Source organism: Crinia signifera, chromosome 4 (assembly GCF_055691185.1).
Source record: "Crinia signifera chromosome 4, ASM5569118v1, whole genome shotgun sequence".
Lineage (NCBI taxonomy): Eukaryota > Metazoa > Chordata > Amphibia > Anura > Myobatrachidae > Crinia > Crinia signifera.
Window position 1 is genome coordinate 260,443,502 of NC_139220.1, and position 14,390 is coordinate 260,457,891.

The window sequence follows — 14,390 nt, forward strand, 5'->3', positions numbered from 1 at the left end:
TTAGAGACAGGATTTAGTAACCACAGGGGGGGGGGACTGATATTTTCTCCTATTCTTTAATTGTCTAATTACTGAAAATTAATGTTTACACGATAGAGAAGTAGATGGTTAATCAAAATTTTCTATTTTGTGCCCCCACACATAACTGCAACTTTAAGCAAAGGATATTTTGGTGCAAATTAATATTTGTGAACCTGTTGGTCACATTGGTTTTGGCCAACCATTCTGGAGGCACCTTATGCTCGCTATGTATTCATCATACACTTCTTTTTTTTTTTTTTTTTTTTTTTTTATGTTTTGGGGTCTGTTCAATTACCTTCCAGTTCCCTGGCCACTGTATGCCACACTTATGGTACCTCCTGACTGTCAGATTTAGTTTTTTTGCAGCCCTTTAGGGCTATGCACATAAATCTGTCGGAGATCAGAAGGGCACAAGTCACAATGCTATTAGAAGGATTTTCACACTGTTACAGATCCCTCTCGGTGAGATGCGTATAGTTAAGAATATGCACAATAACTGTATCTTTAGGGTATGTTTGGTGTAGCGCTCCACCCTTTGGTGTGGAGTGTAGACGGTGTATAATGATGAGGAGATTGGTGTAATTCAAAAGTTTTTACTATAATGGTGCAAATATAAATAACAGATACAAATGCAAAGAAAACTTGTTTAAAATAACAATAATGCAATAGTCCGCTGGCAGTAATGACATATACGAAATGTCACTGGTTGGCAATGTGGGGGGTTGGGCAAAAAGGGGTTGCACACCGGGTGTGATGCCTGGGTGCCGGGTGGGGGCGGGTCGGCGTCCTGTTGGTGGTATCTCCAGGTGTGGGTATTCCAGAGGGGGGGTTGCTCGGGTAGGGTTCCGGGTTAGGGGTGCTGGGCCACCAGTGGATACAGGTGCGGCGTCCCGCTTGCCTGTATTGCAGAATGACCTTTGCTTGCGCTTCGGGTTGCGGCTTGAGTGCTGGTGGACTGGTCCTGGCTGGCGTTTTGGCGGAGGTGGCCGGGGTGAGGGTGCGCAGTTCCCGGGATCTGGGCGCTCCGTGTGCCTCCGTCGCTAGCCGGCTCAGCTGATCAGGTTTTCGCCTGTTCGCCATTGACCCTATGAGTCTGAGTCGGTGGGGTGGAGCGTCTGACACGGGTCACGGGCAGGGGTCGGCTGGTGAGCGTCTTCCTGCTGACTAATCCCAGTTACTCACCTCCTCTCGTCCCCGGTGTGCTGTGCTTCTCTCCCCGTCTTGCTTCACTCTTTCTTCCTCACGCTTGTCGGATAGGCGCGCCTCCTTTTGTCTTTGCTGGATGCCGCACGTTGATGTCCTTCTCTCCCGGTATTCTCTCATGTAGGTGGTCTGGCTTTTGGTTTAAGTGCTGCTCTCTGTGGGTTGTCCTCCAACGCGTTTCGGCCTGGATTGGCCTTCTAGGAATAACTGTATCGTTAACTACATTTTGACTCAGCATTTCTGCTGATTGTAAAGGAACACCTGTCTGTACATGCAGACAAGTTGTGTACACTATAGGCTATGCTATTGAACTCCTGGACAAACCAGCTAGTGCATACACTGAACGATTTAGCTAACTAGTCCCTGCTCAGAACATGTAGTCATTGCCTACCTAAGAGAGAGACATTTGACTGAATGTTCAGAAGACTGAGGACCCGCAATAGCGCCAATCGTTAAAGATATGGGGGGGGGGTTGTGTATTCATTCTGTGCTGACATTTCCCAACAGTGGAAACATCAGCACTCCTATTCAATTTTGTGTTTTTTTTTTTTTTTTAATTGTTTTTTCCAACACAAAAAAGACATACTGTACAGTACAAAACAAAAAATTAAGAAGGGCATTGTATATAGGACAGGTTGTATACAAATGGGATGCCATCAATGTAATGTATTATATTGCGTCTACATGAAGGTCAGATGGGCCTGCATAATGACATGGTATGAATAGACATATAGGTGCATACATATTACTCCAAGCACAATATAGGCAATTATGCAGCTACCCAAAGGCGCCATTTGGGTATAATGGTGCGGAGTAAATAATGGGAGAAACCCTATATGATTAGCTAACTATCACAAGCCCAGATATGGTTAAACAAGTAGATAAATCATATTCACTTATAATAACACTATTGGCGTCCCTCCTTAAAAAAAAAACCTAACCTTCGAAAACAAACCACCCTAAAAAACCCCCACCCTGTATGACCTATCCCCAACTTTAGGTATACCTGGAGCCCTAAACATACCCCCCCCCCCCTCACAAACTACAAAAACTAAAGGTTCCCTACCCACCCACCCACCCACCTATGGGAACAAAATACGAATGACCCATGACTAGGGTGTAGCTGGCTCTCCCGCCATGAGGATGTATAATTAGATCATCACCTAATATTCCATATTAGGTCAAATTAGTATAGAAAAAGTAGGTTAATATTTTTAGCAGCAAACCGAAGGAATGGAAACAAAGCTTCCACAGTAATAGATAAAATATCAGTCCGGCCATCCCCGTATATCCCAACAGGGCCTAGGTAGGATGGCAAACCCAGTCCAAAATAATCCAGCGCGTTTGGAGACCATAGGACCCAGCATAGCCAACACTGAGAGAATAAACAGCACTAATATCAGGGTGTCAACAACATGCTGTACAGGTTTACAAAAGCACAAAGTCTGTCATATAGAGTAACAGGATAAAATAATATTAGCAGACAAATAGTATTAAGTATACATAAAACAGGATATAATCGTGTCAAGCGACATAATGTAGTGTAAAGCGGTTACACTTGGAGAGAATAAAAAATAAAGGCCTTTCCATTAGATAAATGAAGTGCATCTTCCATCTGGCCACCTGCAAAAATTCCAATATGGAGTATTAACAGTATTGGTCCCACTCCTATGCAATCCAGAATAAGTATCTAAACATCCTGCGTATTGACAAAGTGGAGATGTCGATGAGGTCAGCAGAGACAAAGGTAGCATCCCTGGAAGTAGTGCGGATGTTCCACAGCATGTAATTGTGGATGGACATAGGGCCAGTAGACCAGGGATCCCCACAGAAATAAGCCAGTTCCCATCGTATAGAGTCTCATTACAAATTGTAGGGCTGTTACACGGAGATACAGTTTTCCCATCTCGGATATCAGATGCTTCAATGGTGCGTAAAAGGAAAGGTGTTTCCATAAAACCAGCAATAGGGTCCATAAGGGAAACAGGAGTGTAACAGTCAGGAAGCATAGCTCCATCTCCAGTCTTCCCGAGCACAGCACCACATAAAACCTGAGGCATTGCCATTTTCTTGATTTCAGGGTGTAAAGAGTTCGCGGAATAGCAACAGACAGATGTAACATCAGTATTTCCATCTGCACCACTGTAAGGGGTAAAGGGAAGACTTTCCCACCTGTAATTCTCCAAGTTTGCAGAGGAGTCTCTGGGTAGAGGCTTCAATATATTTGAGTATCTGAGAGACATCCATACTTGTAGAACACAACATGCAGTAGATTGGCCCAGAGGTTAGGTAGCAATATCAGCGTAGAGGGTAATGTCCAGCACAGTAATAATAATATAAAGCCTGGTGCACAAGTAACACAGATGGCAGCAGGAGTACCTTTCCGGAGGCTTGCACTATTCTAGATAGAGCTGACTGACTCACCGCAGCAAATGTGCTGTCTTCACACTGGGACACCGAGCCAGCAAGATCCAAGATGGCTGCGGCAGGTCCGGACCACGGAGATAGACGGCTAAACGGCAGGAGAATGCCGGGAGGGTCCAGTTCGGGTTGGTCAGCAGCCCAGGCAAACACTGGGAAACAGCTTTCTTCTCTGGCGGATATCAAGTAAGGGAGCGCACCCGCTCATCACAGCGGCCAGCAGTGGCTAATGGCGCAGCTCTGTAAGCCGCATGGAAGGGCCCACCACAGGGTATATCGAGCCGCAAATAGGTAATAGCAGATAAAAGTTCTGGGTAATCCACCTCCGGGGATGCAGGAGAGGCTCCCGAGTAGATTCAGCTCAGAATTAGGGAGCCAGCAGGCACGTCCACTCCTCAGTCACTCCAGGTCACGCCCCCCCCCCCCCCCCCCCCTTATTCAATTTGTTTTTAACCCTTTGAGGTCTGCACCAAAAAATTTTATATACTGATTTTTCAACCGTTTGGTAGAGGACTATATCTCAAACTGTTGGGTCTCCTTTTAAAAAAACTATTGATTGCATTTGTTTTATTTACTGAGGATAATATTAACAGACATTTTTTTGCTTTTTTTGTGGTGTGGGCCTTAAAGGGTTAATGATAGCTCTGAAGGGTCTCCTATCTGAATTATTTATTTATTTTTTAAGTATGTTTTGTCAAACTGCGGCAGATTGTTAAACACCCGTGAATTTAACAATCAGCTATTTTCAACACTCAATAGCAGGAACATCGAATTCAGACTGACTGTGCTGTCGGACTGGACAGATAACCGCCCAGGATTCAAATGATCAGGACGTTCTGACAGTCGGAATCCCAGACTGAGAGTGCCAATAGTGCTCATACACTAGACTGGGGAGGGTGGCAAAACCGGTCCTCAAGCTCAACCAACAAGTCAAGTTTTCCAGGACACCTGTGTATCTGTAGAATGTGTCCACTAGGAATGAATGCAGCAGGTTTCAATATGTTGGTTAGTAATGACTACAGCTGTGCACCAGAAGGTGAATGTGAGCTGTTGGTAGGTTTTGAGGAGCGGTTTGGCCAGCCCAGCACTAGACGATATGCACGATAGACTGTTAACGATATTGTACAGTGTGTACACACAGTAAAATCCTGACTATCATCTACAGTAGTGGTTCCCAACACTGGTCCTCAAGTACCCCCAACAGTGCACGTTTTCCAAGTCACCCAGCAGATGCACTCATTATTCAGACACATTTTAAAAGATCCACAGGTGGAGCTAATTATGTCACTTGTGATTCTGTGTGGAGACCTGGAAAATGTGCACTGTTGGGGGTACTTGAGGACCAGGGTTGGGAACCACTGCTCTACAGCATGTTCCTGCATGTGGCCACTGAACAATATTTTTTGATGAATGGTTTAGTGCAGGGGTAGCTGTATCTTTTAAAATGTGTCAGTGATTAATGAGTGCAGCAGCTAGGTTGTCTGGAAAATGTGAACTGTTGGTAGCTCTCGAGGACTAGGGTTGGCTACCCCAGGTTTAGTGTATATGTGCACTATAAAGTTTGTCGGAGTTCAAGGGAATTAATTGGAGACATTGCATCATATGAGTTTCGTCTAGTGTGTACCCAGCTTTAGTGTTTTTAATAAAGTTTTATTTTACATTCTAGAACAGTGCAGCTAATGCTCATGCTTTGTAATGCTGGATACACCTTATTTATGCAATCCTAGAAGTTTCAAGGATTTGTTATAACTTAATAAAGATACTTTTTAATTGTATACTATAGACATTTTGAGGTGTGTATGTATTTTGAGAGCATTTTAAATAGTACATTGTGCAATTTATGCATGGAAACTGATATGCATAATTTTACTTTCACTTCTAAGGTCCTAAAATCTGTGTGTAGCGCTATAAATGCTATGGAAGCAAGCTTTGTTTAGTCAAAGACCTTTGTTGGCTGTGTGGGGGGTGTATTTATTTGAGTGGCATATCCTGTCAACCTCTGTAAAAGTCATGGAAATATTTCTCATGTGGGGGATTTTCACTCTACTTTGTTTTCTTATGGACAAGCTGTCTTTGCGGCCTAAAATAGGGGTGGGTAGTGAGCGGCCCTGAAAGTGTTGCCACGGACATAGTAAGGGTTAGAGGAATTTGTTACCTCTAATGATACATTAGAGAAAGTTGTTAGTGATACATTGCTACATATGGGCTCTGTGGTTTCAGGGGTAGATTTATGAAGCAGTGATACAGTGCCTGGTAATTTATCCCCGGCCAATCAGCTCCTATTTAAACCCAGCCTGTAACTTAACAGTCAGAAGCTGATTGGCCGGGGATAAAGTACCAGGCACTTTATCACTTCTCCCTTATCACTGCTTCATACACTTCATACATCTACCCCCCAGTCTCTGATTCTCTTATCGAACAACATGAATACAAATGGCCAACAGCAAACTGATCATATAGCCTGCATATTTGTATGAATGCATTGTTCTCTGAATAGGAGTCTTCTCATTCCATATTGGCCCCAGGTTATGACGCTACGCTACCCAACTTATGGGTCCCGCTAAAACTGACCCCATGTAGTTACACTGCATGTTCCCTTGTTATTCAATTAAAGATGCTTACCTCTTCTACCCCTTCCTTTTTTTTATTTTTTTTTTTTTAAGCCATTGATCTACTTGAAAGCTTCAATCATAGCCCCCATCCCCCCTTCCTTCCTGCTGTGCTGTAATCTATACATGTATAGATCTTTTCCTGCCAGGGGGTGTGATTTTTAAACAATGCAGTATTTTTTTTTTTTTTGTATGTACAAACTGTCGAATATTATATCATCGTGTTGCACCAGCTATACGTTACAGAATAGGTCTATGTTTAACACAAATTTTTATTAAAAGTTACAAGATGCTTCTTTTTGTTTCGAATATCTTCGGTTCTGATTATTCTAGCAATTTGGTCATGTTGTGGATGTCAGATTGTTAAAAAAAAAAAAAAAAAAGTCCCTTGAGCAGCAGGGGTTAATTGTTACAATACTATTAATATCCGTGATCTAATGTACTGTCCTTTATGTTCCGCAGCGTCTGATAACAACCAGCGATTTCAAGAAACATGCTTTGCGTTTGCATTAACACCACAACAAGTCCAGCAAATCAGCAGCTCAATGTAAGTTGTTCCCCATCCCCCACCCTCAGCCCTCCCGTTCTCTTCCAGGCATCTCTCCCATCCCCCCTCCTCACGCCTCTCACTTGGCATCTGTGCTCTGCCTATTGAAATCAGTGTGCTGGATGGGGAGCTTAGGGTTACATCTGTGGTTGATAGTGAATTAAGTGTTGTATTGGCAGGAGTTTGAAGTGAACGATTCTGGACTGCTCGCAGCCATATCTTTTTGCCAGTTAACTATTTTGTGGCTTTGGGTCAAATTTCCTTCTTGCATTCTTTTTTTTGTATTTTTTTTTTTCCCCTTACTAAGCAGACTTTGCTTCTCACAGCCCATGCATCGAGCAAGCTATTTTTGAAATATATTTAATTTAAAAATAAGAAATGAATGCTGGGCTCATTCGATCATATATGTAAACAGGACATGCTGTGTAATAAATTAAGTAAATATACTTTAAGTAGATTTTAACATATCCAGGATTATTCATTGAGTCCAGTGGTGTCCAAACGAAGTCCTCATGGCAGCCTAACCATCCAGGTTATAAGTACAGCAGCCTTTATTACTCCTTTCTGTGCACATGCATGGATCTGCTTTAAAGCCTATCCGGTACTTCTATGTTAGTTGGGCGCCCACTAAGCGATTTGCTTAGTTTTCAGTGTCCCCTCGCAGGGCTCGGTGGCTCGCTGCGATCGCCACACTATAAAATCCACTCCATGCTGACATGGATAGTGGGGGTATGAGCGTACGAACTATAGTGGGCACCCAACTAACATATAAGTACCGCCTATCCTGTACAAACTATGCTGTTCTCATTAACAGCAATGTACATAAGGACAATGATGTCATTAATGAGTTATCGTTCAGTGTGTACCCACTAGATCGTTAAAGATGCACGCTTCCCCCACTCATTAATAACCCCTAGCATCTGAATATGCAGTCAAATCTGATCTGGTCAGTGACTGCATGTATGGCAGGGGTCCCTGTGATGCCGCTGAACAATATCCATTCACTGTCTACCTGAAGGGCTGTGCCGCATATCGTATGGTATGTACCATATTAGGATGCCTTCAGGACAGTTTGGGGAAACCTTGGGTTTAGTGCATTGGTTCACAACCTGTAAGGGGTACCTTGGATTGATGTTATATATCTGGTCAAGGCAAAATCAGGGCTAGTGGCTGTCAATAATAAAATGAGGATAAACCGCTGTTAATCCTGTCCCTTGCCATATAATTGAACTGTAGGATAACATAATATTTTTGTTTTTTCTAAATTTAACAAAACTTTTTAGGCCTATGGGGTGTTGTGAAATAAATTCTGATACTCCTAGGGCAAAAGCGTTTGGGAACCACTGGTTTAGTGTATTTCATCTTTGTTTAGGGATCGTTAGAAGCTTGTGTTAGCTATATAAATATTTAAAAAAATCCATATACTACTGTTCTTTTTCTAGGGATATTTCTGGAACAAAATGTGACTTCACAGTTCAAGTGCAGTTAAGGTAACTCCCCCATTGGAGTCTGTCCCTCTGTGATGTCCTGTGCTTAGAGTCTGTGCTATGATCTGTTGTTCTTCCCTCAGGTTCTGCCTGTCTGAGACCAGCTGCCCTCAAGAAGATCATTTTCCACCAAATCTGTGTGTGAAAGTAAATGGAAAACCCTGTAACCTGCCAGTAAGTGTTTTTACTCCAATAAGTGTATTTGCCTCCCATCTGTTCCAAAAGGGTCTAAAGATGTCTATTTTTACAGGGTTATCTTCCACCAACCAAAAATGGGGTCGAACCAAAACGACCAAGCCGACCAATCAATATTACCTCACTTGTACGTCTGTCTACTACAGTTCCTAACACAATTGTGGTGTCCTGGACATCAGAAATTGGACGCGTAAGTTAAACTTCTTCAGACTGTTATATCAATTGTAACTTGTCTAATTATCTGCAAGTGTTCATTTGAGATTTATCTTTACTCTCCATTTGATTTGTAGGGTATTATCTGACACTCGTCCAAAGTTTTAGTTGTCATCCACTTGGGGTGGCTATACATTGTGCAGATTTATTTTTGTGGAGCCGTCCAGCTGTATGCAAGCTGTTTATGTATATGAAGGATAAAATTAGTCACCTCAAGAAAAATGCACACTGAGAGATGGTGGTTCGGCCCGGTTGCAAATTGACAGGATTGGAAAGATCGGTCATTGTGTGGTTTTTAGAAGGGGTCTTGTACAGATCGCATAGAAGTATATGCATCCGGTACTACACACCTAGTGCAACATATGCACTAATGAATATAATTGGTAGCCACCTCTCATGTAACTGGGTGTCTAACACATTTACTGCTATTACTACCATTGGTGTTGCATCGTTTGATGGTATTTTACTCGGCTGGAACATAGATACCCCTTAAACTCTTTACTGGGGGAAATGTAACAGGTATTTTTTTTTGTACTTACAATACAAAAAAAGTAAGTGTGTGTGTGTGTGTGCGTTAGCATTTCTGCTAATCCACATCTTGTAGTGTATACCGGAGGCATGTTCTACCATTGCAGTTCAGAGTGCATGATGGGTAAAGTGCTGTATATTGGCAAGCGGTTTACATGTGTATGTTTTGGTGTCAACTCTACTTGAGCCTCATACCATTTGCCATGGGTTGGCGTGACGCTGGAAACACATTACATTTGTTAAGGCCTTATCTTAACAATGGGTGTGGATCAGTAGGTCGGCCACTGAAGGTAGACTGTCCTCAAGTTGACACAAAAGGTCAACATGGCTTTAGGTCGACAGGGTCATCAGGTCGACGTGGGGAAGGTTGACAGTCAAAAGGTCGACATGGGTTTTTCACTTTTCCCTTCAAATGTCTACAGCGACACCATATCGGTAACTCTATTCGCCATGCTTCCGGCACGATGTCTCCCTCCATGAAATACCACCTGTTGGCACATGTTCGACTCAAAAAGGTGAAAAACCCATGTCGACCTTCCCAGTGTGAACCTAATGCATTTCAACCTTTTGAGTGTTGCTCTATTGACCATATACCTTAATCTGCTCAAGGGTGAGTGTAGTCTGGTAGCTCCTCCTCATATACATGACCTTTCCTGACCTGGCATCCCTATATTGTGCTGCGGGGTGAGTAAATGTAGTAGGTTTATACAGGCTTGACGTTGGGATTTGGTGAAACCTAGTTCATCTCAATAATTGATTTTATTTATTTTGCCTAAAACTACCCAATATTTGTAAAACCTGCTCACCAGGCAATAGGTTCCTTTCATACATATTGCGTGTCCTGATGTCGAAGTATTCCTACCCTATAAGCAGGCCAATCGGAGCCACTCCCAGGGCTCCCCTGCAGGAAGAGTAAATGTGTCAGAGGTTTGCTTTCTATACTTAACATCTTGTTTAAGGTTCTGTGTCTGAATTTTTGTCAACCTCCAATCTTTTGACAGAATTTTTCACTGGCTGTCTACCTGGTTAAGCAGTTGTCATCTGCTATCTTACTGCAAAGGCTACGAGGGAAAGGAATTCGCAATCCAGACCATTCCAGAGCGCTCAGTAAGATTTGTGTTCACAGTGTAATTAGTGTATGACTTGACAGATCTGTTTGCACTCATCAGATAAACACTCAAATCTGCAATCGCATAAATACATGAATAGTGCAGCTAAGAAAAATAAAGCCGTTCAGTCTTTACATAGTAAATATACATTCGCAAATCTATACATATGGTATACATTTACATGTCTAGTTTGTTTGAACCACTACACTGCATCTTCTTTAGAAGAACAGAATTGTGACTTCCATTTGTCATTCTCTTATTCTAGTTAAAGAAAAACTCACAGCTGATCCAGACAGTGAAATTGCTACAACGAGTTTACGGGTTTCACTCCTGTGTCCGGTAAATACGATACTCTATATTAGGACCGAAGTAGTGATTTTATCTATTGAGCAAGAGTGAGATTATAAAATGTCAGTTTGCATCGGTCATACAATCTTGTATATCTTAAGCTTTTGTGTATTGCAGGCAGTGTGTGTGCGTGTGTTCTCTCTCTCTCTCTCTCTCTCTTCTCTCTCTCTCTCTCTCTCTCTCTCTCTCTCTCTCTCTCTCTCTCTCTCTCTCTCTCTCTCTCTCTCTCTCTCTCTCTCTCTCTCTCTCTCTCTCTCTCTTCTCTCCTCTCTCTCTCTCTCCTTCCCCCCCCCCCCCCCCCCTAGATTAGGCTTTTCATATAGGCGTACTCCCTCCTCTCAATAGGAAATATCCACAGTACTTAGAAGTGTAATGGAAGTGAGCGGTATGCATGTCCTTATATTAAGGAGTTGTCCAGTCAGGAAGCGGGTCACTATGTGACTGGCCACTGGCTGCTTACTGTCCCTGAAGTTACCGCTACCGCCTGTAGGATTAATGCTGCTGCTTCCTCCACCTGTATCAGTGGGTATAGTGTTAAAAAAAATAAATTATAATATTTTTTTTTTTTTTTGAATTATATTTATATATATATATATATATATATATATATATATATATATATATATATATATATATTATATATATAATATATATATATATATATAAGCAGCAGGGGGCCAGAGCCGCTCATTAGATTACATATGCACGATCAGGAGCAGTGAATATACCCGGTCCCCTGCTGGTTTGGGGGGGGGGGGGGGGAGGGGCAGCTTGTGCTGTCTGGGTCCCGTGGAGCCCTCCTCCCTCCACTTCCGTTCTGGGGCAGGCAGGGAGACTTCAATCTCCCTGCCTGCCACCGTCCCAGGGCTACCTGCCGCGGACGCTCGTCCGCTGCAGGGGTTAAGATTTGCCGCGAGGGGCAACGAGCCCCTGCGACTACTGGGAGAGCGAGTGGCAGCCAGCCCTCCGGAACACAGCGAGTGTGCAGTGAATCCTAAACAGGGATTCGCTGCACACCGCAATTTTTTTACATTGAATACTGCCCTTGGTCTGGAAATACACGAGGAGACACTGATGATGCTTTCCCTTCTCTGCTCTAAACTATACATATTAAGATCTTTAAGTCTTTCCTGGTACGTTTTGTGATGTAGGCCATGCACCATTTTAGTTGCCCTTCTTTGTACAGTCTCTAATGTATTAATATCTCTAATGTGTGTGTGTGTGTATATATCCTTCTGGAGATATGGTCTCCAGAACTGGACACTGTATTCCAGATGAGGTCGTACCAATGACCTATACAGTGGCATTACTAGTTCTTTCTACTGCTGTTCCTATGCAACCAAGCATCTGACTTGCTCCTTCATTGCTTTGTTACATTGCCTACCTGCCTTTAAGTCCCCTGAAATAGTGACACCTAGATCCCTCTCTTCCTCAGTAGTTTCCATTATAGTGCCATTTATACTATATTTAGTCGACTTCTTTCTGTACTTGTGTATTATCACGGCGCCCACGAACTCGCCACGCTCGCTACGCTCGCCACACTATCTAAAATCAACTCCACGCCGACGTGGATAGTGGGGGTATGAAAAGGTCGGAGGACGCGTACCGCTGCGCTCGCCACGCTTCGGGTGGGGGTGCATTTAACATTGCGCATCGCATGCCACTTGCTGGCATGCAATGCTATGCGATATTTAATTGTACAATCAGGGGCATTTTCCCCAAAATCACATCGCATAGTACCTGGGGGTGTGCAAGGATGGAATAACATGCAAATCGGCAGGAAATGGCAGAAAATCGGACGCAAAATCTCGTCGCAGATCAAATCGGCTAAAAAGTCTGCCGCAAATCGGCCAATAAATCGTATGTGATTTAGATGAAATCGGGCGCCGTGATAATACACAAGTACCCTTCTTTTCTTCTGCCAATATTATTTTCAAGTACCCACTACTGGTCTGCAGGGGTACCAGTTTGGAAACCACTGACTTAAACTACCGGTACTTGGATATAAGATTATTAGCGGATGTGGTATTAGTGTAACATTGACCTGTGTATATTGAAATTGTGTAGAAACCTGTGTGGGAGATCCATGTTACCCATGTATAGGGAATCGGTGGGGATGCACATTATATGTAGTTTTTGTAATAACAATTAAGTGTTTATATAATGTTAGAAGGCTTTATCATAATTGTGTTAGAACATTTTGTTATTCCTCCACTGGGGCAGTGACTGGTAAGAATGACTAAATGTGGCATACTGCATGGGTGCCACTGTAAATAAGAGTTAACGATAAAGTGGAATAGGATTATCTCATGATGTATGAACATGTGATTAACTAGAAAATTCTAAATTAAAAAAACTGACTCCTTTTTTACCTTTTTTATCTTGTGGGCAGATACTTTATAAAGTGAATCTAATTTTTTTTTTTACAAAATGATTAGAACTGGCTTTTGTTCATCTTTTCTTTAGCTGGGGAAGATGCGTCTGACCATCCCATGCCGATCGCTCACCTGCTCCCACCTGCAGTGCTTCGATGCTACACTCTACATCCAGATGAATGAGAAGAAACCCACATGGGTGTGTCCTGTATGTGACAAGAAGGCTCCATTCGAACACCTAATCATTGATGGGTGAGTGAATTACAGGAGGCACTGTCTCCCCCTTTATTTACCATCCTATCTAAATCACACTTCACCTTTTGGGGTTTATTTATAAATGAGTGATGTAACTCATTGCGTATGACAAATAGTGCTTCGGCCAATTAGCTCCTATCCTAAGTTTTAGAACTTATTGATGAAATTTCCCCTATAAACAATTATACAAACTGTACTGACATCACTTTGAAACTTTTGTACTAGATATGTAACATGGCTCCTGAAACCTTACAGTGCATGCGACGTGGCCACATGTAATCCCACACCACGCCTGTAACCCCATAGAGCCATGCTCTGTGTAATGTCACACCACATAGCCAGTGTTGTGTAACATGACCCCTTCCCTAACCTGCACCATTAGGGAGGTAGAAGCTATATCTATGGGGTGGGATCATTTGGTCTACAGCATGATGGTCGACATGGGTCTAGGTCGAAAGGTCATTAGTTCGACAGGTCATTCATTCGACAATGTGTAGGTCAACAGTGAAAAGGTTGACATGGGGTTTTTCACGTGTTTTTTTACCTGAATGTAAATAGTCGACATGGACACAGTTTAAAGTGCACCGCATCCGCGCTCTATTCTCGGCACACTATTTTATTTTCCCACCACGCCCTAGTGGATGGAATGGCATGAAATACCGCCTATCGGCACATGTCGGCTCAAACAGTGAAAAACCCCATGTCAACCCTTTGACTGTCGACCTAGACACTGTCAAACTAATGACCTTTCGACCTTTTCCCATGTCGACCATGCTGTTGACCAAATGACCGATCATAATGCAACAAGTGGCATCTGCCACTTGTCGCATTATGATCCCCTAAAGTAGAATTCTGTATGATATCGGTACTATAATAATTATACGACTGAATGCGCTACCTGTAGATATATGCAACTGGGTAGTCTGTGTTCTTTCATTTTGGAGGGGTATCCTTTCAGGGTGGAAACCTTAACCCCTTCACGACATTTGATGTATATATACGTCATGGTCGGGAAGTACTTCCCGACACATGACGTATATATACGTCATGACTTCTAACTGTCACTGCGTCTAGAGACG

At 42.8% G+C, this 14,390-nt stretch overlaps 1 protein-coding gene across 3 annotated transcripts in view; it reads left to right on the forward strand.

The window, feature by feature from the left end:
• PIAS1 (protein inhibitor of activated STAT 1) overlaps positions 1 to 14,390 on the forward strand; it is a 65,399-nt gene that overhangs the window by 39,050 nt on the left and 11,959 nt on the right. For all 3 annotated transcript variants that reach the window (XM_083184381.1, XM_083184382.1, XM_083184383.1), the window contains exons 3-9: positions 6,717 to 6,801; positions 8,244 to 8,291; positions 8,372 to 8,462; positions 8,539 to 8,673; positions 10,226 to 10,331; positions 10,599 to 10,672; positions 13,148 to 13,308. In XM_083184381.1, coding sequence (XP_083040507.1) covers positions 6,717 to 6,801; positions 8,244 to 8,291; positions 8,372 to 8,462; positions 8,539 to 8,673; positions 10,226 to 10,331; positions 10,599 to 10,672; positions 13,148 to 13,308 — 700 coding nt within the window. The remainder of the gene's footprint in view (positions 1 to 6,716; positions 6,802 to 8,243; positions 8,292 to 8,371; positions 8,463 to 8,538; positions 8,674 to 10,225; positions 10,332 to 10,598; positions 10,673 to 13,147; positions 13,309 to 14,390) is intronic.